This window comes from Diceros bicornis, chromosome 22 (assembly GCF_020826845.1).
Source record: "Diceros bicornis minor isolate mBicDic1 chromosome 22, mDicBic1.mat.cur, whole genome shotgun sequence".
Taxonomy (NCBI): Eukaryota; Metazoa; Chordata; class Mammalia; order Perissodactyla; family Rhinocerotidae; genus Diceros; species Diceros bicornis.
The window spans coordinates 22,020,049-22,046,699 of record NC_080761.1 but is presented as its reverse complement, the minus strand read 5'-3'; the positions used below and the strand labels follow the sequence as shown (position 1 = coordinate 22,046,699).

Genomic DNA, 26,651 nt, shown 5'->3' with positions numbered 1-26,651 from the left:
ACTGACAGGGTGAACGGTCTTGTGTTGGTTTTTGGGTGGCAAGCAACAGCAACAGATTCTGGCAAACCCAAACAAGAAAATTTATTGTCAGGGACTCCCAGAATCTCCAGGAGGTTTGAGAACCTAGAAAAGATAGAAAACAAGGCAATTCTAGATTGAGGAAGCTGGCAGTTCAGCAATTCTCAGCAGAAACAGTCTCATCAAGACAGGCGTCTGTTGAGATGGCATGGAACTCGACCTCTAGCAGTCTCATTGTTCACGTTCTGAAAAGGGATCCCCTAGTTACCGATGCTTTAGGTCTCATACCTGCTCCATGACCAGGTATTGGTGGGCCCCTCACTATAGCCGTGGCTGACTGCATCTAGGCGGAAAGGGTATTCAAGTGTTGTTAGGAAAAGAAAAAGGACCTGAGCAGTCAGGAACTAATCAGTCTTAACTAATGACCTCAGGGAACTTAAATATCTCAATCTATAAAACTCTACTGAGAATGGGCCCTCCTCCCCGACTTAAAAGGATTCCTAAAGGGCTCTACCAATGCAATATGTGTACATGAGTGCTTTAAAAACCATAAGGCACCTAGAAAATGTGAACATTTCATTACAATGATATGAACTTGAAGGGAAGTATGAAAACACACAGTAGTAGATATAAACCTGAGGAAAATAAAACTAAAAAGGCATCATAAAATATAAAACATCAGAGCTTTTATGGGTCTTGCTCATCCTAATATAGCATCTGCTTCCTAGATCAATTTTTCTTCCAAAATAACTTGCAGGACTAGTAAACAGAAAGGCCTTATTGATAGGATTTAATGCAGTACAATAATTATTTACAGTAGTAGTAATGTATGGATATTTGTTTATTCTGAAAAGACTTTTTTTGCATTAAAAAGCATATTTTTCACCCCAACGCACCCAGAAATCAAATGACCGGTCAGATGTTTTGAGATTGAGAAATGTATTCTAACGTGTAGAAGGGACCATATTTTCAAGTAGTGTTTTTGTTTGTTTGCAAATTAGTAGGCTTCTCTTTGCCTGAGGAATGGAGTTCTGAGATAATTTATTCCTGAGCAAGCTGAAAAATCAGTCAGCTATCAAGACAGCTAATTTCTTTCGGCCATAAATCTTGAATTCTCTTAGTTCAATTTTCATAATTGGGTAAGTCAAAACATTTGCAACAAAAATTTGTAACCAGAAATACACGTCACAAAACATGTTTCCTTAAAAGTTCTAATATAACAACAATGTGAATGTAGTTAATGCAATTGAACTTAATACTTAAAAATGGTAAAATGGGGGTCGGCCAGGTGGCGTAGCAGTTAAGTTGGTGCGCTCTGCTCCGCTCTGGTGGGCCGGGGTTCGCCTGTTCGGATCCTGGGCACAGACCTATGCACCGCTTATCAAGCCATGCTGTGGCAGCATCCCATATAAAGTAGAGGAAGATGGGCACGGATGTTAGCCCAGGGCCAATCTTCCTCAGCAAAAAGGAGGAGGATTGGCAACAGAAGTTAGCTCAGGGCTAAGCTTCCTCAAAAAAAAAAAAAAATGTAAAATGGTAAATTTTATGTTCTGTATATTTTACCACAATAAAAAAAAGTTGAAATACACTATTAAAAAAGTTCTGATATAAATAATCTCAATTTGGCTTATTTCCTTACCATAATAAGAGTCAAGCTAATGACTTTTCCACAATTAAGGTCAGAATAGTGATAACTATGCTCATATCTTGGTTCAGAGACATATTTCAGGTATATTTCTGACACTTTGAACAGTGAACCTCCTCAGGTTCATTCAAGGAAATCCAACAAAACTTTTTAAAATCAAATTATGAATTATGTTATTAATAGACAACAATCCCAGTTCAATTGGTTATTCATTCTTACATTTAAAATGTTCTGTTACAGCTCATTTTAAATAACAATTTTCATAGTTTCTGTATTTCAACCTTCATAAACATTAGCTACTCCTTGTCTCACATCACTCTCCATGAGGAGAGAACCAGGAATCCGAGACATCACCAGGTGGGTGGTGTGGGTGGAAAGGCTGGTAAGAAGGAGACAGGAAAAGGAGAGAAGCAGAGGCGTGACTGAAGAAAAGCCCTGAAGACAGGAATGCTACATGGACTTTCTGTATTGCAAACTTCCTCCCTCAGAGGGCCACCTAACCAACCATGAATAAATTTGTCTTATATAATCCCCTTCTTCTTTCAAGATGATGTTTAGAGCAAATGTGTAAAGCACATACTCTGAAGGGAGTAATGTAGCAAAGATCACAGAGGTATGATAATACAACTCCCAACTTATGAAGGAACCATGACCATCCTGACATCGTACTGAAAGGAAAATATGAAAAAAGGAATCAGTCTCTTAGATGCTGAAGAGAAATGTGACAGATTCCTTATACAGTTATAAACAGACTCTCGCAGCAAGCAATGCCATATACATGCATTATTTAGGGCAATGGTTTTCTACCCTTTTGACTTGGAGGACCTTTCTGCCTTTGAGACCCCTCAGTCTCTATTCACTCCTGGATTAGGGCCTGGTGGCAAAGGCTTATGACCCGCTTGACCACATCCCTAGTTTCCCAAGGAATCCGAAGAGATATTTTATGTAAATCTAGGGTTTTCACCAAATATAGTTTGAAAATCACTGTCCCCTTATACTTTGCAGATAACATAATTTGACAAATTTTTCTAGTAATATAGCTCCAAAGACTTCCAAATGAGCTAAAAACATTTCCATGGTCGCTGAAATTAACAGGGACTCCAAATGAGACACATTCAGCTGAACCCATGTCATATTGCTATGCTTGGTTTCTCAGAAACAGTCAGCTTTTGAAAATTATTCAGCTGATAATTAAAACACACACATTATTTGATATTTTCCAGTATCTCTGAAACTTTAAGACAACTATATATTACAGCAACTCAGATAACTTTTTGTTCAGTGGAGATTTAAGAATAATTCTTAAACCTTTGACTTTATCAGTTCACCATACACACCTAGAGAGACAGGTGACCTCTAAAAAGCCCCACACTCTCATATTACCACATCAAGATGCAATATCTACAAAGCAAAACGTGCTCTGTCTAAATCTCAGCCCAGTAAACTGAACAAATGTATCCCATGACAATCCCCTATATAGCTGATTATTAAGAGTTTTGTTCAGTTTCTAGCACTTTCATTTCAGTTTGCCATTGCTTGCTCACCAAAGCAAAAAACCTGGAGTAAAACTCCTCTCCCTGTTGTGAGCAAGTCATTTTCATTAACATTAAATTCACTTCTCATGTCTCTAGAAGATTTTCACTTTGACAGATAACTTTGAACTGAAAACATTATAAGAAATAGATAAACAGGAAAGATCCAGTGAAGATGGCCAGAAAAATCCTTAAATAGGATTTTTTATTTTTTATGTACTAGTCTTTAAAAAGTAATCAAAATTTGCCATTTTTGTTTAAGAGTCATCCTTTTAAGATTCTTTGGGAATGTGACCAGAATACTGGGGAAACTAACACTCCATATAAGCAATGAAGAAATCTGGCATTTTCTGAGAAACTACTCCTTTCTGGCACCATGAAAGCAGTTTCAGTTTACTTTCTCTCAATATTTTATGCTCATTAATGAACCTTTGTGGATAGAAAATATTATCATATTCTTCTAGAAATAAAAACAAAGTGATGTGCATTATACCATTTTTGGCTATGAAATTTAAGTATATATATTTAAGAAGTCTACAAAGATGATCCAGGATATTAACATCATAGAGAGGTGACAGTTTTGCCTAATCCATTTACTAATATTTCTCTGCTATTTCTGACAGTTTATCTCTTCCTAAATCTTAAAGCCTCAGCCCGCAATTTCATAACCGAGAGAAGCAATATTTTCTTAACGAGGATAAAATTAAGATGTCAACCAAGCCTTCATGCAACTAATCTACTTCCTTCATCTGCCTTTCTTCCAAATCCAGTAATGTTTCTGCCTGTCTAGGACAAGTTGACAAAAGGGGCTGAATGAACTTGGGCTGGCTGAGCTTCTACACCTGGAGTGCTCCTAATCACGGTGAGTAGAGTTCAAGAGTTCTCCAACTTTCCAGGAGCTCCCTTTTAGTTTCTACCCAGAGCTCAAATCATCTGGATTCTTAAGGATGCCCTATAGACTACCATTAACTCTACAAAATCATGAGGTTCCTTCACAGTCTTCTGTGAAGAAATATCATTTCTTCACTGTTTTATACCCCAATTCAGCAACCCTAGGTCTGATTTGCATGTGTTCATATACTGTTCAGGAACTGCCATTTTGTACCTTATGGCAAACCATCTACTAACTCTTTTAAGAGAGCTGGGATCAAATTTCCATATTTTCTTTTCTACTACAGCATTTCAGGAAACTCATTTGGCTGACACTTATGCCAAGGCACTGTGCTAGGTGTCAGGTAAATTAGACGTGTTCTCTTCCTCTGGGAGCTGGCAAGCCAAGGAGAGAAACAAAGAATAAGTATACAAGACAAGTTAAATAATGCAAATATAAGCAACATCATAAGGCAGGACATAGTTCAAATATTATTGCCAATGATAGGTTTACCCTTGTGTCCTCTTATTCTCAGAAAGGCACTCTGCTTTCTTGCATAGTTTTATTTTACAGATCCTCTTAGCCTTCTCTATGACTTTGTATTTTACAGGTGTCCCTTCTCTTTTACATCATCATTCTCCCTCCCGTGTGGTATCACTCCTGTCAGCACACAAACATGCCCTGGTATTGTTCATCTTAAAAGAAAAAAGTTACCTTGACTGTATACACCCTCCCAGGTGTCCATTCCATTTTTTTCGCTCTCTTGTATGTTAAACTTCTCAAAATATCGAGTACACTACCTCACCCATTCCTCAGCCTACTCCAATCTGGCTTCTGTCCCCGTTACTGTAATGAAACTGCTCTTGGCAAACCCACAAAGAATCTAAATTACCAAATACAGTGGGCTCTTTAATATCCTCATCTTTCTTGACCTATCTCAGCAGCATTCAACCCTCTTGGTCACTTCTTTCCTAAAAGAACCATCCCTCTTGGCCTCTGTGATGTAATTACCTAATATTGTCTGCCTTTCTCTGTTTCCTTGGATAACCCTCTACTAAACAGATCCACAGAGTTCTTTCCTGGACTCCTTGTCATCTCTCTATGCACAGTGATCCTAATTAACTTCATTCATTCCCAAGGCTTTAATACCAGCTATAAACTGCTAACACCCAGATCATCTCTAACTCTGACCTCTCCTCCGGACTCCAGTCACATATATTCCACTAATCAACTTGATACCACCATCTCAAAATCAGCATGTTCAAGACTGGACTTTTGACCTTCCTCCAAAGCTTGTTTTCCTCCGCGTCTTCACGATTTCCATGAATATTATCATCCACCCAGTTGCCCAAGCCAGAAACCTGGGATCCTTTCTTGATTCATCTGTCTCTCCACTCACACGCATCCCAACTGCCAATCCAATTGTTCCTACAACTCAAATACGTTAGAAAATCAGTCAATTTCTTCCCATCTCCACTGCCACCAGCCTGGTGCAGGCCATCATCATTTCTCACTGGGTTTTCCACAGTAGTCTCTCACTTCCTCTCTTGTCCCTCTTCCAACTATTTTCTACAAAGCATCTGGAGAGAGTTTAGCAACATCTATCAGCACACATCATTTCCCTGCTTACAACTCTTTATGGTTTCCCACCATGATTAGAATAAAATCCAGACTTCTTACTTTGACCTACAATGGGCTACATACATAATCTGGTCCTATGCTCCTCCCCAGCTTCATCTCTTAGCTCTACCTCATTCTCTGGCTGCAGCCGACTGGTCTGATTTAAGTCCTCTAACACACCAAAGTCTTTCCTGTTTAAGAAGCTTTGCATGTGCTGTTCTCTCTACCTGGAATGCTCTAGATTTTCCTCCACCTTTAGATTGTAGCAGTTTAAATGTCACCTCTTTGGAGAGGCTTTCCCTGGCCTCCCTCCAAGATCATACTCCTGTGCCAGTTATTTCCTTCCATTGCACTCTGTACTTCACAGTTATGTTTTATTGGCTGTGTCTCCCGCTAGACTGTGACCTGCACAAACACAGTGGTGAGCCTGGCATCTAGGACACTGCCTAGCACTTTATAAGCAATCAACAAACCTTTCTTTAATGAATTAGTCAGCTTTACAAGAATATAAGAAATGACACAGCCATACTAGGGAGATCAATAATCTCTCCAGCCCTGCCAATTCTTTTTTTATGTAGGATGTTTTTATTGTTATTACTGTCTACCCTAGGCCATGCTCAACCATAGGGACTTTCACATATTACCTAACTTGTTTTCCTCAATAAATTTTCAAAGTAAGGATTATTCAGCAAACTGTACATATCAAGAAACTGAGGAGCAAAAGAATGTTCCAAATCTAGCTCTAACTCCAAATCTTTTGAAGCCCTTGTTGATTATACACAGAGCTGCCTTCATGGGGTGAGACTCATTTAGTCACACAGAGTCCCATACCTTGTTTAATGCTCTCTTGTTGCCCTCTTGAAATCTTCTTAATAATTTCTGAACACGAGCCTTGCATTTTCATTTTGCACTGGGACCCACAAATTCTGCAGCTGCTCCTGACTGTACCACAGGTTTCATTGTCAAGAGCTTCCTAAATTTTTTCCTACTAGCTTGGCATTTTCTTACTCAGAAGAATTTAGATTCTAAGTACGCTGGGTGATTTACCACTGTATTCACAGTTGTAAACCATTTACTAGTGTTAACGAAAAGAAATTTCCAGACCTAATCCCAGAAGCAATTCACTATTTTGTCTTCTCTATCTTGAGAAATGTCTGCTTATCTCCTTTTTATGTCTGTCATTAAATGTGACCTCATCCTTGAATAAAAGATTACCTTTCCACCTCTACCCTTTCCAATCCCAAGAAACTAGATTATTTTAGACACTCTCGGTTTAGAACCCAATCAAAGGCTTTGTTTAATAAATTATATTTCCCTTGTTGCCCCATTATTTACAAACTCACTAAAACCACAAACAACCGAATTGATTGAATATACTTTAGAGCAATAATGTTGCCTTACTCACTATATATTTTTTTCTTAAGAGACAATGATTCTATCCTGTACCATGGAGACTTCCCAACACTGTTAATGAAAGTGATGATGCTCACTTGTCCCGTAGCCTTCTGTATCTTACTCTGAAGTTTTTACAAGTTGGTGGTTCTCGAAGCGCAATGCCCAGACCAGCAGCAGCAGTGCAGCCACACCTGGGACTTTCCTTTAAGTGCAAATTCTCAGACCACACCACAGGTCTGATTATTTAGAAACACCGGAAGCTGGGGCCCACAGAGGGCGGTTTAACAAGCTCTCCAGGTGATTCCAATAAATGCTAACGTGGAGAACCACCACCATAGAAAACAGTTATTAAAATAGGAGTATCCAAATAAGAGTTTTCATCTAAATCACCTGGGGATCTTTTCAAATTATACCTTCCAGGCCTTGCCGCGGAGATAGAAAGCCTACAGACAGGGTGTGGCCAGTCCAGCAGTCTGTGTTTTAAATAGCTCCCAGGTGATTCAGATGGCCAGCAGGTTTGGGAACCCTTCTCTACCACAGTGGCTGTTTAAAATCAGTTACACATTCAAGGAACAGTTTTACTATTTCATCGTTGAGTTCCTTCAGAATTCCTGGATTGGTGGACTGGTTTTTTGTTTTTTTTTTTAATCTCATTGATGTATCTCTACAGAGAATAACAAATTTAATCTAAAACTACTTATTCTGATGCTTCTGGCATGTTTTAGCAAACAATTTGCAAGTGAAACAAGCCTAAAAGTCTTGCTTAGTGAGAAACACAAAACACACAAGCAAAAAAAAAAAAAAAATAGCAATAACAAAAACAAATTTATACTCTCTCATGGCTTCTTTTAACCTTTGAGCACATACTGAATTCATCATAATTATCAAATTGCCCCAGGTTTCAATAATTGGCTTCTTGACTCAGTTTAATATAAAGAACATTTTGAAGCAGATTTAATGAGCTCTTTACTGAGGACCTACTATGTGCACGGTACTGTATGTTATTGGTTAATTACGTCTCATCATAGGCCAGAGAGAAACAAGGATGAGAAAATACTTTGACTAAATGTGTATCTTCACCATCCTCCCTAACTCACTACTCCCAAATTTTTATATTCTTCAGAGGGATAAGAGTCAATTTTTTTTTTCTGATAGCTCATCTGTCAATCTTTGCTCCATACTTCAGGAAAGTAATAGGTAAAAAAAAAATAATAAAGGAATAATTACTCTAAATTTTCTTCCGTTCCCTCCATTTTTTGTGTGTGTGTGTGAGGAAGACTGGCCTTGAGCTAACATCCATGCCCATCTTCCTCCACTTTATATGGGACGCCGCCACAGCATGGCTTGACAAGCGGTGCACTGGTGTGCACTCGGGATCCGAACTTGCTAACCCCCGGGCCGCCAAAGCAGAGAGCACGCTTAACCACTTGCACCACCAGGCCAGCCCCCATTCCCTCCATTTTTAAGAGTATAGAATATATATATGATTTTAAATCTAAACTCCATGACATTGGGCAAGTTACTTAATACCTCTGTGCCTTAGTTTCCTCATCTGTAAAGTGGGTACAATGAGGTCATTATAAGGAGCAAATAAGTCAATATATGTAAGCCTCACAGAACAGTTTCTGGCACACTGAGTTCAATATGTTTAACTATTATTAACATTCCCACGTCCCTGCTCTTTGCACTTTAATCTGCTCTTTGCAGCTTGAATCTGCAAATCCACATTTACCTGTATCTTAGAACCCAAGCCCAAGAGCCCATGTCATCTTGCCTCCAACAAAACTTGCTGTCCTAGTCTTGATTTTCTGCAATATTTACAGTATATACTGGAAAGCCTCAAGTTGTTTTTTAACTTCCTGTGCCATTCTCTATTTGTTACACATGTCCTCAATTTATGGTGTAAGGGGAACACAGTAGACATAGCTTTGGAGTCAGATAGACCTGGGTTCGAATCTTTATCTCCTCTCCTCTCCTCCTGGCTCACTCTGCTCGTGTCTTTGGCCTTCTTCTTGATCCTCAAACACTCCTCTGCCTCAGGACACTTGCACTTGCTGTTCTGTCTGCCTGGAACATTCTTCCCTAGGGTATCTCCATGGCTTGTTGCCCTACTTCATTCTGACATCCAATCAGAGAGGCTTTCCCTCCAGGTAAAATAACACCCCCTCTCATTCTCTACCTCCCTGCCTTGCTATATTTTTCCTCATAGCACTTATAATCATTAGATCGTTCATTATCTATTTATTTGCTTGTTTATCTTCTGGCAGCATTCACTAGAATATAAACTCCAGGAGGCACGGAATTTGGTAAAATGGGAATGATGCTTACCCAACCAGGTTGTTGTGTGGACTGAATGAGATAATGTGTATAAAATATAAAACTTTTATAAATATAAAAATGTCTAGCAAAATGCTGAGCCCACAGCAAATGCTCCTTTTCTCTCTTTTCTCATGATAACAAATGAAGAGGGTGGGCATATTTTGCTTCTCTTATATCCCTACCACCACTGTCATCCCCCACAATTGGTATCCCAGAGACCTGAGAAGAATGAATGAAAACTCTTCAATTTTATGGTCATTATTTAGATTTGAAGCATAAGTCAGCATGTCCTAATTAGATTTTTAAATACACTTGGTTGTGAAAACATAGACACATACTTCTTAGGTGCACACAGGGTAAAATTAAATAGGAGCGCTTGTTAAACGGATGTTTTGAGTGATTTTTCTAGTTAATCATCAACTCATTTTCTTTCACTCATTGTTATTGAACATCTTGCTTCCTGATCTTAATGCAGTTTCTCGCCTTAATAAGTAGGAAGCACAGAACATAAATCCATCTTTCTCTTATGTCTGAGCACAACATCTTGGCTGAGGGTCATTGTTATGGACACCAATTCCCATTTAATATAATTGAAGATATTGAAGATACAGCATATTGGCCTGACTCTATTCTGACCTCCAGATAAACGAAGGTAATTAATTACTTTCTCTCAAATTAAACTCCCAGTGAAGATTCTTATTTCTCTTATTTGTCACATTTTTCTAATAGTAGCTTACACACATACACAAACACACACATAAAGAGAATCTATTTAACAAGCGTTCTATATTCCATTTTAACTCGAATTTACAGTTTTCTAGATCTGCTTTTGATTGATATCCCACAAATGAAATGACCAAGTTTATTTAAAACGTGATAGGTAAATGATTCAACATATTAAAAATAATAAAATAGTCTTACAATCATGCAAATACAATTATATTGCCCTCTTCTCACCCAACAGCAGTAAGAGAAGTAACATCAATAACAAATTATCATGTTTTTCTTTTTCCATTCAACAGTTTATTCCTGGAACTAAGCTTGTTTGCAGGACTGCTGACAATATAGTTTCATTGCTTTCATTATTCAGTACTGCCCTGACTTAGTCTCACTTTAAGTCACCTCCAAGAACAAATCACTTTTGTGAGGAAAAAGACATAACCTCTGTTTATGCTCTTTTAGTCATCTTACCTCTATCTCACAAGTCAGCAGAATATTGAAAAAAAAATTAAAGAACTGTTGCATTTAAATTCTATCTCTACCATTTCCCAGCTACCTTGGTTAAAAGTGACTTGACTTCTCTGAAATTTAGTTTCTTCATCTGTGCTTTGGGCATCCAAATAAAGCCCACCTCAGGATGATGTCGAGAAGATCACATAAGAGATCACTGAAAGTGCCTGATATTTAAAAATACCAAAATAATAAAATACAACCCTTGTCCTACAGGAGACCCTAAACCAAAAGACTGGTTTATACTGTAGGTACATCTAAGATTCTTTTTCACAATCAGACATTTTCCCCAGGAAGAAGAAATAACGCCCAGCTTTCCAAAGGTTTTACAATGTGTATGATTCACAAACTATGCGGTAATACAATATCTTGTGAATTACCTCACTGCTCAGATTAATGCAGGACCATGATGTTAACATACCAGCTTGGTTATCTGTCTCCATCAGTGGACCCAAAGGCACCAGTTATACAGTATGGTTGCAAAAATATTTTTTCCCTCCCCAACTGTACTTAATGGGTAATAAGACAAAAGTAGGACTTAGCCATTATTTATCACCGGTTCCTCCTGCATTCATTTTTGATAGTCTATTCATTGGGAGTAGGTGGTCTTCATAACATGAATTAAGCTCTTGTTTTAGTTACTGTTACCACTGCGTTCTACAGTTACATCCGATAACTCCACGCACCTTTTAAACAATGAACTCTTTTTGTAGCTGTAACCCAAATCATTCCCACTTTGTCCCAGGCTTTGGTAATTTGAATCATTATTGTTTATTTTTTAAAGAAAACTAATTTCATTTAGTGCTAGAGTATCTAATACTTTGAAATGCTTAAGAACTCCTATTCATTTCCCACAAAATGGCTGCCAATAACTCAGAACAAAGGAAAGCAATTTTAAAGTCTATCTTTTTGCTCAAAATGGGTCTTTACGTGAAGGGACAACTTTGTGATAAAAAGTCAAAACAAATGGGAATAGATTTTATTCTGAAACCAGCATCCACACCGGGCAATGGGCTGGTAACAACAAATGTCTGACAGGTCCAATTCTGCTACTTCCCTCAATAATTCCTGAAGGGCTTCTCTATGACAGACTTTACAGAGACAACAAAACAGGAACAAAATGAATAGAGTTTACTTGTCAATTACCTTAAACTTAATCACATATACAAGTTGTAATAATTAATAATACATAGCTATGATCACAGTAAAACCCTAAGTCAGGAATGATGGAGGGAAATGTCTCCATCTTGAGTCAAGATCCAGATCTTTTGTCTTTATCTTGGTCCTTTTGCCTCGCTAAGGACCTGGTCTTCAGTTGTCCCTGGTTCCTGTTCCATCATTCACTGGTACTTTTTTGCAGCCACTAGTAACCAATTGCAGAATATCTGAGCTTTCATAGCCAACTACCTGCATATAGTCTCCACCAGTTCTATATCTACAAACATCTCTGAGAACATTGCCCAGATGTGCAACTGACTGCGGTAGATACATAACCCACGAATACCTGCCTCAAATCCTATAGTCAGCCTGCTTTTCTCTCTCTCTCTCTCTCTCTCTCTCTGACTCTTGACAGGAAGATAGCAGCTCCAGGCCAGCGTGCCTCTCACTCCATGGGTCTCTGCTCTCCCAATCTAGAGGCCTCACACACCTTGGAAATTTCCAAACTGTCTTCCATCCTCTGTGACAGATGTTCTAGAGAAAACAATCTACTTGCTGCTTCCCTGAAGTTTCACAGTTTAATTTTTCATTGCTCAATTTGGTGTGGCTTAGGCAATCACAGTCTGGTACTCTAGGAAATTATTATTGAGGCTGGCCCGGAGGCATAGGGGTTAAGTTCACGCATTCTGCTTTGGCGGCCCAGGGTGCACCGGTTCGAATCCTGGGTGCAGACCTACTCACCGCTCACCAAGCCATGCTGAGGTAGCGTCCCACAGAGAAGAGCTACAACTCTACAACTATGACACACAACTATATACTGGGGCTTTGGGGAGAAAAAAGAAAAAAAAAAAAGGAAGATTAGCAACAGATGTCAGCACAGGGCCAATCTTCCTCAAAAAAAAAAAAGGAAAATTATTATCAACTACTGTTTTAAAGATACACTACTTCCTTTGACATAACTACTTCTTCAGTTGTACTTCCAGTACAAAACCAAATTCAGTAATTTGGTTTTTCAGGTCAGAATTTGTTTTGTTTAATAGCGATCATATTACAATATATAAATATCAATATGTTTTACAACTTAAATTTACACAGTGTTATATGTCATATATATTTCAATTAAAAACAAAAGAAATAGGCACGTTTTTTAAAAAGAAGGAGAGACTCAACTTCTCATCTTATTTGACCTTAGCATTTTGAAGATGCTATCTAATGCTATGTGCTCACTTGGTGCTAATTATTCATCCTTCTTTCTTTCATATTAACAGTGATTTATAATAATTATCTATTGTTATAATGATTATCTATTGAGTAAAGGAGACAAGCACTTATATGAAAAACCAGATGTCGGGGCCAGCCCAGTGGCGCAAGCGGTTAAGTGCGCGCTCTGCTGCGGCAGCCCGGGGTTCGTCGGTTCGGATCCCGGGTATGCACCGACACACCGCTTGTCTAGCCATGCTGTGGCAGCGTCCCATATAAACTAGAGGAAGATGGGCATGATGTTAGCCCAGGGCCAGTCTTCCTTAGCAAAAAAAGAGGAGGATTGGCAGATGTCAGCTCAGGGTCAATCTTCCTCACCAAAAAAATAAATAAATAAATAAAAACAGATGTCCTTAAATAACAGAAAAAAGTGGTAAGAGCCCTATTTAAAAAGTAGTTGTAATTCAAAATTTCAAGGTAAGGGTTATTTTCATTCATTAAGAAGAAAAAATCAATAAATATTTGCAAACTAGTAAAAATTGCTTTTTGCAACATCTACATAGAAAATATGAAACAAGATATCCGAAAAATTATTTTGCCTGTACAGCTTCAACTCAGTGAATCAAAAACTGAAAATTCTATCATTTGTTCATGGGTCCAACCAATTGATTTTCTCACTCATTTGACCATTCTTACCAAGCTTTCTAGTAGACTAATAATATAATTAAGGCTATTTTAATATACTTATAATATGACATAGTCATAATATATCATGTACTTATAATTGCTAACCATATACCTAATATGCTTATAATATACCATGTTACATGTCAAGTTATAGTTTCATCCCTCCCACCATCATAAGTAAGTCTTCTAGAAGTCTTTTCCACATTTCTTTCTCCTGTAGCATTTGAGGCTTTATCTTGTACAGAGTGGGTGCTCATTAAAACCTATGTCAAAACAAAACATTCATATCCCCAAATCTACTGACTATCCACTGATAGGAAAGGTAATTTCCACTTCTACCATCATCACTATGAATTCAACACTCACAAAACAAAAGAGTGTAAGTTTCAGTATGCAGAATGAATAAGTTCTGGAGATCTAATGTGCAGCATGGTGACTATAGTTAACAAAACTGTATTATATACTTGAAATTTGCTAAGAGAGTAGATCTTACTTGTTCTCACCACAAAAACAAAAATGGTAATTATGTGAGGTGATGGATATGTTAATTAGCTTGATTGTGGTAATCACTTCACAATATATACTACATCAAAACATCATATTATACACCTTAAATATATAAAATTTTTATTTGTCAATTATAGTTCAATAAAGCTGGGAGGGAAAAGGCCGCAAAAAACAGTGCAGTGAATCCTCATCTGTTCTGTTCTTTTGTTTGCAGCAGAACCTCATTCCAAAGAGATGAATATTTATCATGGATTTAAAGGCACCTTAGAAAGGATCTTGCACCAGCATCTTCAAAATCTTGTCTAGTAAAGATTTAACAAATCAAACAATGATATCTTAATGGCTGTGATAAGCAAAATAATGGCCTCTCAAAGAGATCCACATCCTAATCTCCAGAACTCGGGACTATGTTACTTTACAAAGGGGAACTGAGGTTGCAGATGGAATGTAGGTTGCTAATTATCTGACCTTAAAGAGATTGCTCTGTATTATCCAGGTAGGTCCAATGTAATCATAAGGGTCCTTAAATATGGAAGAGGAAGGTAGAAGAGAGGATCAGAGAAAGCAATGTAACAATGGAATCAGGAGTCAAGGAGATGCAACTTTGCTGCCTTTGAAGAAAGAGGAAGGAGCCAGAAGCCAAGGAACGTTGGTATCTTTTAGAAGTTGGAAAAGGCAAGTAAATGGATTCTCCCCTAGAGACTACAGAAAGGAACACGGCCCTGCCAACACCTTGATTTTACTCTAGAGAAACCTGTCCGACTTCTGAGCTACAGACTGTAAAATAATAAATTCATGTTGCTTTAAGCCACTAAGTTCATGGTAATTTCTTACGGCAGCAGTAGAAACCTAACACAATGCCCAGGACTTTTTTTTAAATCCTGAGAGCAAAAACTTTAATAGAGAACTAGTTTGACAATATATTTTTACATATTCTATTTCTTAATGACAATTTAATTGGCCTCCACAATAAATGGGCCAAATATTTTCTGACAGTTAACTGAACACACTGACCCAATTAAAATCTAAGTCCTGACAGTAAACTAACAGATCAATGCCACCATACAGCTCCTATTATTATTATTAGTTCAACTTTTAAAAACTCTCAAGCATTTATCTTGACTATACTGTATGAATTATAACTCAGGGTAAGCAAATGGTTGATGAGGGAGGTTCCTATTTATAAAACTATTTCAGCTAATAAATGAAAAAGGAAAGATAGAATTGTAATGTCACCGATTTGCAACGTCTTAATGAAGCAATGGATCTTGGCCAGGAATCAGCAAACTCCAGCCAATGGCTAGATCCAGTCTGTAGTCTGTTTTTTTCTTAGTCTGTGAGCTACGAATAATTTTTACATTCTTAAGTGGTTAAAAAAAAAAGATCAGGGAGCCAGCCCAGTGGCGTAAGTGGTTAAGTGCGAGCGCTCCACTGCAGAGGCCCTGGGTTCGCCAGTTCGGATCCCGGGTGTGCACCAACGTACCGCTTGTCAAGCCATGCTGTGGCGGCGTCCCATATAAAGTGGAGGAAGATGGGCATGGATGTTAGCCCAGGGCCAGTCTTCCTCAGCAAAAAGAGGAGGATTGGCAGATGTTAGCTCAGGGCCGGTCTTCCTCACAAAAAAAAAAAAAAATCAAAAGGAGAATAATATTTCACAGTGTGTAAAAACTGTATGAAATTCAAATTTCAGTGTTTATTTATAAAGTTGTATTGAAACACAGCCATTTCCATTTATTTACATAATGTTTATGGATGCTTTTGTGCTGACAGCAGAGTTGAGCAGTTGTAAGAGAACTTATGGTGCACAAAACCTAAAATATTTACTATTTGGCCCTTTGCATAAAAAGTTTGCCAACCCCTGCTCTAGGCAACGATCATCAATGGTAGCTAATACCTAAAATGAGAGGCAACCAGAATACCTATGAAGTATCTTTGCCAAAAAAATCAAAACTGATCAAGGCTCCTGGTCAAACTACCAGTTCACAGAAAATACAATGGACAGAGGAACATGTTAGATAACACCACTGGGATGTATTCAGCAAAATAGAATGTTGGAAACTCTACAGGACAAATTTCTTTGACAAATAATTTTCAATAGAAAAACGAAGATCAGGAGAGGGAACCTATAGACTAAAAAGGACAAACAATTATAATTTGTCAATTATGACTGGATTCTGATTCAAACAAACTATGGGAGAAAAACAGAATTATGAGAGCATCAAGTAAATGTGATCCTAATTTAATATATGTGGGTATGAGGAAATTATTAATTTGTTTAAATTTCATAATAGTGTTGCAGTTTTAATAAAGAGTCCTTATCTTTCAGATATTTCTTAGATGAAGTGATATTTATCTGGTATTTGCTTGTAAATAATCTTGTGGGGAGGGAAGAAATAGAAAATAGGGGTATAGATGAAAGATTTGTCATGATTTGATAATTGTTGAAGCTAGGTTATGGGTACATGGGGTTAATTATACTATTCCCTCTACTATTGTATACGTTTGAATTTTCCTTAATAAAAGTATATTTAAAAGCATTCTTTCCCAAAGGTCTCAAGGCTCATGAAGAGAATAATTTTATAACTATAATTTATTTCAAAACACAAAGAACTCAATGATAAAAATACCAAAAGCAAAGAGTATCATATATTTCAATATGATATAGATTTCACATTTGTACCTCCAACTGTCAAATTCACCTCCAGTAAAAACATAGAATAATGGACATTGCAGGGACCAGGATCTACTGTGGAAAACAATCTTCTTGGAGAGACAAGCTGATTTTATTTTCGAAAGCACTTTTAAAACCAGAAGCACAATACAAACAACCATTAGCCTTATATTACATCTTGGCTGTAACCAACAACATTCTAATTTCAGAAGAATTAAAGACCACAAATAACACTTCCCCATCAAACGAAGGCAAGTTCTGCTTTTGACATTTGTGAAAATACCTCTAGTTAATACCAATAGTTAGGTAACTTTCCATTTAATAGTACCTCTTGCCAGACACTGAACTAGCTACACACATCAATACACTTAACGTTCACAATTCACACTGGGGACAGGTATTCCCATCCTCATTTTATGATGGAGGCTTTAAGACACAGAAAGATTAAATTGCAAAACCAGTTAATGACCTGAGTCAGACTGGAAATCAGGTCTGTCTGATTTGGATGTCAACACCGTTCTAAAACAGAAAGCCAGCACCACTCCCCTTCAGGCCCTTGCAAATTCTGGCTCTGTTCAGAGGTTAGGATCTGGACAAGCTGACCTTTCTCTGGTGCAAAACAAGTCTAGGGAAGAAGCCCTGGTCCTTATGTCTTCCAAAGAGCAAGGCCAATTCCTGAGTCTATATCCTGTAAAAGGTATTTGCAAGTTAAGAACCAAAGAGACAAGTACAAAAATGTTCACCGAATATTGTTTGTAATAGGAAAAGAAAAAAAAAAAAAGGAAATAAACTAAAATTTTGCCAGTAGAGAAATGAATAAATTACCTGTGGTATAAACATATACTGAAATAATATGCAACATCTACTTGTAACACCTTGATATACCTCAAAAAATATAACATTGCATGAAAAAAGCAAATTGCAAAAGAATATGTACTATGCAACACAATTCATGTAAAAATTTTTAAAGACATAGTACCACACTATTTACACATCTTTATGAATACATAAATATGTAGTAGATATTTTTTAAAAAAATAAACCTATATGAGAAGAATGAACCTCAAGTTCAGAATATTTCTTAACTTTGGGGAAGGATTCTAAAGAATGGTTGGGGGGATATTTTAGGTGTATCTGTAACATTTTACTCTTTTAAAAAGATACAAAGAAAATATGGCAAACTGTTACCCTTGGTTTAATGTGTGTTATGAGTATGTAGATTCTTTTCATAATATTTTCTATTTTTGTATATGAGACAATTAAATTTTAGATTAAAATAAATACAATAAATACTTTTTATTTATATATATATATATAAAAAGAACACGAGTGAATCTTAAACAATGGGAAAAGAAGAATTCTCCTAATAGAATTGGGGAGAAAAGAGTTATAGAAATATAGTTCACTAAAGGCCACACAGCTAATAACTGACAGAGCCAGGATTCCAATCTAGATCTGCTTGATTCCAAAGCCACCATACTGTTCTCTAAAATCAATTCAGATTTTCCATGGAACTCCCAAAGTAGAGATGACCTGTGTTTAAATTGAGCCTCTTGGGAAAATGTATCCAATAGAGCCCTCCCTCCTAATCTCACCATTATAAAGTTCACTTCCAAGGAATTTCTAGAAAAATCAATCTTTGGGGAGGACAAACTTAGCTGGTTATTACCATGAATGTGTTCCATTTTGTGTGACAATTTTGTGGTTGAAGTTCTGGTTTTCTAGAGAAGCATTTTTAATGAGTATGCAATCCCATAACACTGAATGCATGGATTAGCAGCTTGTCATGTCAACTCTGAATTTAGATAACCATCTTCAGGATGACTGAAGTAGTGATTCCCACCTTTTTGAAATCTGAGAAACTTCCCACATCCCTTGAGATATTTGGCAAGATCAAAGTATTGAGATATTTAGAGAGGTCAAAGGTACAAAGTAACATTGCAGCAATCTCTGAATTATTAACAAAAGTTTTCATAAAAATATATTTTTTGCATGATAACTTTGAATTATCACTAACATTATAGACTAAATATGTACTGAGTAAAACTTGCAAAAGAATCAACAATCAGGTCCAATTTCCACCAGGCAAGTCCATAAGACAAAGAGAGGGCAGAGGCAGGTATGAACAAGAAAAATAGGTTTTCAACTCTCCCATAAAACAAATCCCAACTCCTCCAAGTCTCTCGACAAGTTTCATTACTATTCTCTCTTCCTACTTATTTAAACCCGCCTTCTTTAATAAGTTCTTCCCCCAGCAAATAAATATGCTCAAATCTCTCCATCTTAGGGAAAAAAAGAAAAGAAAAATTCTTTTGCCTCTATTTCTCTTTCTCTTCACAGCTAAGAACCTAAAGTCTATCCCTCACATTATTAGAAATTACTATTTTTATTAATGTGTTTTTGGTCAATTTATTCATTGAACAAGCACCAGGCACTGTTCAAGGCATTTGGGTAAATCAGTGGAGAAAACAAAGATCCTTGTCTTTGTGGGCTCACATTCTAGCTGAAGTGGAGCAACAGACAATGACATATGTGATGTGCCCAGCAGGGCACCCGGCACGTACTAAGTACTACTAAGCGTTTGTTCTTATTTCTCTTCCTCACCTGCCTTCCCTTCCATTCCCTGCATTCAAGTACCTTTCCTCATGAGTCAGTTAAAAAAACTCTCAGAAAGGTATGATTGCACTCTTCCCAAATTTCCAAATCCAAACAACTCTTTTTCTTCCCCATCTTTTAAGAATCAGGCACCAAGTCTAGGAAGTTTTTTATCTAGACTTCCCATCCTCATGCCTCAAGTGGCATCAACTACTTTAACATTTTCTCCATTGTATTCTGACTATAAAGCTAGACTGTGTATATCTCTGTCTTGTTGCTTTGCATATCTCTGCCTCGTGTTAAACCATCGGTTCTACTAGAGAAGTTGTCCAGTACTTACCATCGACCTAACACTTCCTAAGTACCCAATGAATGTTAGATGAATAAAAGTTTCTTTAAACGTTGTTCTCTATAATCCTTTCATTTTTGCTCTACCAGCCCTCCTTTGGCTTTGCCAATGAAAGAAACAAAAAGTAAAGCCAACGCACAGACCATCACAGCTGGTCGGAACAAATGAATATAATGTTTTGCTACTATTTATAAATGATTTTTAATGATTCAATTGATTTTAAACATCTCAATAAATAATTGCAGGAGGAACTGTTCTAATATATTTTGGAATAATTGAAAGCACATTTAAAACCATCACCATACAAGGATATTTTACTTCTCAAAACTTAAAATATTTGAATTACTCATTTGCCACCTAATATGTGCACGGCCTTCTGATTAAAGACGAAACTAAATTAAATTTTTAATTCACTATGATCAATGAGAAAAAACTCGTTGTTATATTAACTACTAAAAAAAGATAACATTTCAGAAACGCTTAAACAAAATGGATCGTTATCAGAAAATGGCTTTTTTCCCATCAAAAAAAATCACAGTAACAAGAGAATCCATCTGTATTCCTGAGCGATATGACATTGTCCCTTTTTTATTTTTTTAACACAGTGAGTAAAAGGCAGTAGAAAAAAATCAACCTGTCAAGAAATGGTTTATTCAGTAATGGACTAGCACTGCAGGGGATTCATTCTGCTTTCACCAGGAGAGCACTTTGTGTAACAAGAACAAACTATTAAGAGTTTAATGACATTGCAATAGCATATTAGACATTGAAAAAGAAATGAAGGTTCTCTTCACCAAGTTGCTATTGTTTCTACCACAGCCACCACAGGATCTACCATCCCCGCAATCATTAATTGGGCAATTGGTAGGGAGATGAGTTTTTCTGACTTGAGCACTGCCTTTGACTCAGCTTTTCCTCATTTATTTTAAGATCTTGAAGAACCCAGCTTTTGGCAGGAAGAACTGGAAGTCACCTACTAGGTCCAAAAGGGGCAAGTCAGCCTCAGAAATGGAACCAAGTTTGTTCATGGAATCCCCCTGCATGCATAGCATCTCAGACAGCTGTGGGAAGAGTGAATTTGGTAACCAGCAGAACCAGACTTGTCTACTTTGCAGCACTGCTGTTTCTGCACACTCACTGTTGTTTCTACACACTCTCCATTGCTCAACTGTCTGCACAAGGTGTGATGTTCCGTGGTTGGCACCTGCTGATAAGGGTAATTACAGCATTAGTGGAAGCAAGCATGCCATCTAAGGTTGAAAAACAACTCTAATTACAACTCTATCATTTCACTCCCTCAGAACTCTTTCTTTTTTCCCTTTTACACAGAGCTTACTTAGAGATTAAATTAAATCTGCATCTATCTGAACACAAGCCTTAAAACAATCGTGGGACTAGAGGAGGAGATCACCTTTCAAAATTAAAAATACATACATGCCGAGGTGAGCATTTGATATTTGTAACACCAGAGGGCACCTGCTGAATCACCTTTTAATAGATTTCCACACATTTCTGTGTGAATTAAAACAAATAATAGGAATAACAAGAACAGTACTACAAGAAGTATGAAATCCACACTGAACAGACTAGAAGCAATGAAGTTTTAAGTTACTTTTATGCCTATTGACCAATTCAATAGAGATATTATGTAAAACATTAATATCCAGAAACTTAATTTGATATCCAAAATTCAAATATATAACTTTCATACTAATATAACTATAAAATTGATATAAAATTTCTTTATATTTACCAAAAAAATAGGTTTTAGTTTTAAAAAATAATCTATGACCCACTTTCAGAGAGGAACAAATTCCAAGGAATGAATATGATTAAATTCTACTTCGCTCTATCAGAATTTTAAGATTTGGGGTATAATTTGAGTATCATAGATTACTGGATTACAACTTGCATTGTCGGGGCCGGCCCGGCTGCATAGCGGTTAAGTTCGTGCATTCTGCTTCAGCGGCCCAGGATTTGCCAGTTCAGATCCTGGGCACAGACTAACTCACCACTCATCAAGCCATGCTGAGGTGGCGTCCCACATAGAATTGCTACAACTATACAACTATGATACACAACTATGTACTCGGGCTTTGTGGAGAAAAAAGAGGAAGATTGGCAACAGATGTTAGCTCAGGGCCAAGCTTCCTCAAAAAAAAAAAAAAAATCTTCTCTACTATGAAACCTTTCCTGCTACCCCCACATTCCCGTTTCCCCCTTAAACTAATGATCTAAACCAAATAGTCACATAATTAAAAAAAAAAAAAACTTGCATTGTCAACCATGAAGACTAAAAACAAGGAGAGAGAAGAGTGTTTCTTGAATTACAAAAATAAAAAAAAAAAAAAAACCTTTTCAAATCAGCAAGGATTGATGTGCTAGACACACTCACAACTGTGGCCTAGAACTTGAAAACACACCCTTTAAATGCCATTGTGAGGACTCAGCACAGCTGCCCTTTCCTCCAGCTATTGCACAAAGATAGTGGTGCTCTGCCTGGTGCCAGAATAGAAGCAGACCCCAGAGAGCTTGGCAGGGATGGCACACACCATCCTACTCTGGCCTGCCATACTCCATAAAGAACATCAGAAGACCATTTTCTGAGGGTCAAAGAGATTGCCAGAAATGTAACTTTTTGATTTCTAATAGTGGTATTAAAATTATGGGGCCAGCCCAACCTCTAAGACATCTCTATAAAACCCCAACATACTTAGTGATAAGTAGGTAGGAAATCTAATCACCAAGGTTGATTCAAACAGATCTCCACTACACTTCACACACAGAAACACCATGACTCAGATCATAGAGGAAAAGTACTTCTGGATAACCAAGAACATAGCAGTCCTCTCCTTGCTGAAGAAAATCTCTCCCATTACCTATGATGTGTGCATGCTTTGTTGTTAGTGAAAAAGAAAAATAATGCAATCATTCCCATTGGGGACAGAGTCACGGACTGAATTGTTCCCTGGGAATAACTTTAACTGGAAGTGATTTCATGACTCTAAGGAGAGTAGAGAAGAAAGTAACAAAGGCCACATTAATAAAACAACGATATAACCATTTTATACACTCAAAAGAAAGAAGAAAGATGTAAGAAAGCTTCCATGTTCTATTATTAACTAAAATTTTCTACATTTATCTATTTTGTCTTCAAAGAAAAGAGTAAAACGCTCATGTGATTTTTATCAGGAGGACACCACAATATTTCTGAGTATGATACAAAATGTATAAAATCCAAAGTCACATCACGGAATATCTTATTTATTCATAAGAATAAGTAAGAAGCAGCATTAATCATATTAACTGCTTTAATCACTTCCTAATCTCTATAGTTTATGCTATTTTTTTACATGAAATACAAGGAAGGTTGAAAATAGCACCAGCTCACCTTAAGAGGGAGAAGAAATCTTACTCCGAACATTAAAAACTTTCATAAGCATATCTGCTGCAAGCATTATTATTCCCTCCCTCCTGTTTGCATAAATAAGTAGTGTGTCTCACTTACAAATGAAGTCAAAAGTCTTTGTTAACAATTAATGGAATCAAACCTTGGTTACAAACAACCATCCCAGCTCTAAGATTTACAAAACCTCATTCTCTTTGATAAAAAAAAATCTGATCATGAAAATCATGGCTAGGAGCACTTAGATTTTTAGAACAAAATCAACATCAATTTGCCATGCAGTGTGAGAATAAGCACAGACTTTTGCCTTAACTGGTTTTTACTGAATTACTAATGTTTCAATCAACAAGTACTAAAGAGAAATAGAGCACCATCATCACCCTTAGTAAACAGGAGGACTCGGTTACTCTTCCAGATGTCTTCTGGTTGTCATGGCATCCTATTATGTCCTCTCTCTCTTGCATTTTTATTCTAGGTAACAAACCTGCAAGCTATTTAACCTAATTAATAGTTACACGAAGATTTCATATGCTCCTCATATAGACTCTGCACACACCTGTTGAACAGAATCAAAGAAGCTGCATAAGAAGTTACTTAGAATAATACTTAGACTGTCTAATAAAAGGGGGATAAAATTAATTCTTAGTTCATATAATTGACATAAACCAGAAGTCATAAATTTTATATTTTCTACATAATTTATTTCATAAAAACTTATCTCGAGAATAATATTCTCCTTTTTAAAATATTTTCAAGTCTATATTTCTAAATAAGTAATATTTCAATGTCCAAAATCAAATTAATTGTATCTTAAGTGTCCTATATCCATATTTAAATCAAAAACCTACCTATAAAACACACTAAATATTACAGAAAAACATTTCAAATTTAATAACATTCTCTGCTAGTAGTTTTTGTGAACAAGCTAACAAAATAAATACACCAAAAATTTTACATGGTTATAATTCATTCTGTTGAAGTAATGTTTTAAAGATCCTGCTTTTTAGGGATTAATTTTTATCCTTCAATGACGACCCCTCAAAAGCAGAGCAGGATATCATTATTCCTGCTATGAGATACAATTCTTATGTCCCATCCTTTCTTTTAATTAATTCAGTCTCTCTTCACCATGCAGTATCTGCTGTCAACTCTTCCATATGTAAAACATAAGCGCGCGCGCGCGCGCGCACACACACACACACACACGCTGATGTTCTTAATGTTTTGGAAGTTAAAAGTGATATGCTCTTCCTCCCTACGAGCAACAGGAGGGCTCTGCACTCTCTTGTAAAACAGTTCCCTCTCTCTAGGCTAAAGGAAAACAGATAATATTTAAATACAAAAAATGCAAATGCAGCTAAAGTTTTAAGGAACTGTACTTCTTTACACACATATGCTGCCTATATTAATTTCACTTGAGTGCTTTTATTGCACTAACTAGACTTTGAAGAGGAGCTGACACATGGGAGAACTATTTTCTGAACGCTGTATATGTTAACACCAGGATTGTAAGCACCTGGGATATTCTTGCAATTCTTTGCATGCAAATGACATCCTTCAAATAATTAAACGCACCCATTAACGTAGAGGAGGTGTGGGCTGGAAAAGAGCAAGCGTTAGCGTAAAAATATGACATGCCCTTCCTATTCCGCCCTCATTCAGCGGATGCCGAGTACCTTCGAATACGCTGCACAGAGAGACCCCCGGGACATACACAGGAGTCACAACAATACACTCGACAACATCTCACACGCTCTGTTAACTGCAAAACTCTAATGATCTGATAGTGCGCCCCTCGCCTCTCGAACATGTTTTCCATTTTTGCAGAGACACCAGAGACGTCAGGAGACTCTCCCCTGGCTGAAGAAAAGGAAGTCGTTCCTTCCTGCCCCTCCTCACAGCCCCCCCTTCCTTCATTAGAAGCGGCTCCACAAGTTCCCTGACTGGAGCCCCTAAGGAGGCAAGTTCAGCACCATGGAAAGGGCTCGAGTTGCGGGCGGAGGCAGAAGGGGAAGGAGAGACCCAGGGGCTGTCTCTCCGCGCCACTCACCGGCGTCTGCTGCGACTGGAGTCCCGAGCGCTTGGTAGACCCCTGCTTGGAACTTAACCTTTTCCACGACTCGGCAAACCTGCCCCGGCTGGCGCTCCGGCTGTGCCTGCGGCTCTCCGCGCTGTCCTCGCGCTCCGAGCAGCCCCTCTCCAGTTCGGCCGCATCCCTCCACTTCTTCCCCATGCTAAGTTCTCCTTGCTGGGCCGGGCAACACCCCGGCGCCGGGCGCTCTCGCTCGCTCCTCTCGCCGCCGGGTCTCACTCCAGCCTGCGCGCAGCTCTCTGTTGGCGCCGCCTTTGCCTCCGCCAGCTCCTGCCAGAGCCCTGCGCTCCGTTACCGCCGCTGCCACCAGGCTGCGCTTGAGCCCGCGATTGGCTCAACTGTGGGCTGGAGCTGCGAGCGCCACCTGCGCCCGAGCCAGCTTCCTTCTGCGTCCCAAATTGCTCTTCACTCCTAGAGCGCCGCCTTCCCTGGGGGGCGCACGCCCGGGGCTACTCATGCGCTGCTGGTAGCTACCTCCAGTCTCCCCACCCCAGCCAGGCCCGCAGGCCTGGGGACCAACCTCACCCCACCCCGAGCTGCAGGTGCAAGCCTGGGTTACCCACAGCGGATGGGTGGAGACTCCAGTTGACTTGGAGAAAGACAGGAAGCAGGCAACTTTGTCCTTCCTCTTCTCTTTCCTTTCTCCTTTTTGCAGCAACAACTGTGTCCCAAGTATCCTTGGGGAGAGTAGAGCTTCATCTCCTTGTAAGACGCCACGCTAATTCCTTCTCACGCTTGCTCAGACTAGACCACTGTTCTCAAACTTGACTACCCATTCGAGTTACCTGAATCGATTTTTTTTTATGCTTGTTTTCCTCGCCGTCTAATTTAATTGGCTTGGCTGTGGCCTGGGAATCGGGATATTTAAAAGCTCCCCAGGTGATTCTTGCTGCTCTAACCGCAATTAAGCTCCTTCAAGGACCTGTATTGTGGAAATAGGGCAGAAGAGGGTCCTTGGAAGGGAAAAGAGGGTTGATACTTCTTAAATCAACTCATTTTTCTCTCATGGGTACTGTTTACTCTTTCACTCCTGGGGCAAGGGTGGGACCGCATGTAAGCAGTGAGGATGACAGGTGAGCCCCTGTGTGGTGTATATTCCTTGACACTTCCACCTCACCCTCAGTTCACTATCTGCCTTCTGCTCATTAGAAGGGAAGCTGACAGACTCTCACGTTTTGTGTCAGTTACTTTACCAGACTGAGCTGTCCTAGTGTTCAGGAATGTCCTTGATCAGATGATAGTGGGCTGCTGGGGGCATCACAAATTTACAAAAGCTACAACAATGACCTTACTCATTATTAAAGGGAAGGAGGCCCAAAATCGCTCCTAGTTGAAAAGGGCTGTCTGGTTGCTTAT

At 38.2% G+C, this 26,651-nt stretch overlaps 1 protein-coding gene across 4 annotated transcripts in view; it reads right to left on the bottom strand.

Moving 5' to 3' along the window:
* The window catches only part of TRPM3 (transient receptor potential cation channel subfamily M member 3), a 791,340-nt gene extending 765,904 nt beyond the window's left edge, over positions 1 to 25,436 (bottom strand). For all 4 annotated transcript variants that reach the window (XM_058565673.1, XM_058565675.1, XM_058565677.1 and 1 more), the window contains exon 1: positions 25,254 to 25,436. In XM_058565673.1, the coding sequence (XP_058421656.1) occupies positions 25,254 to 25,436 (183 nt within the window). The remainder of the gene's footprint in view (positions 1 to 25,253) is intronic.
* Positions 25,437 to 26,651: the final 1,215 nt, after the last annotated feature.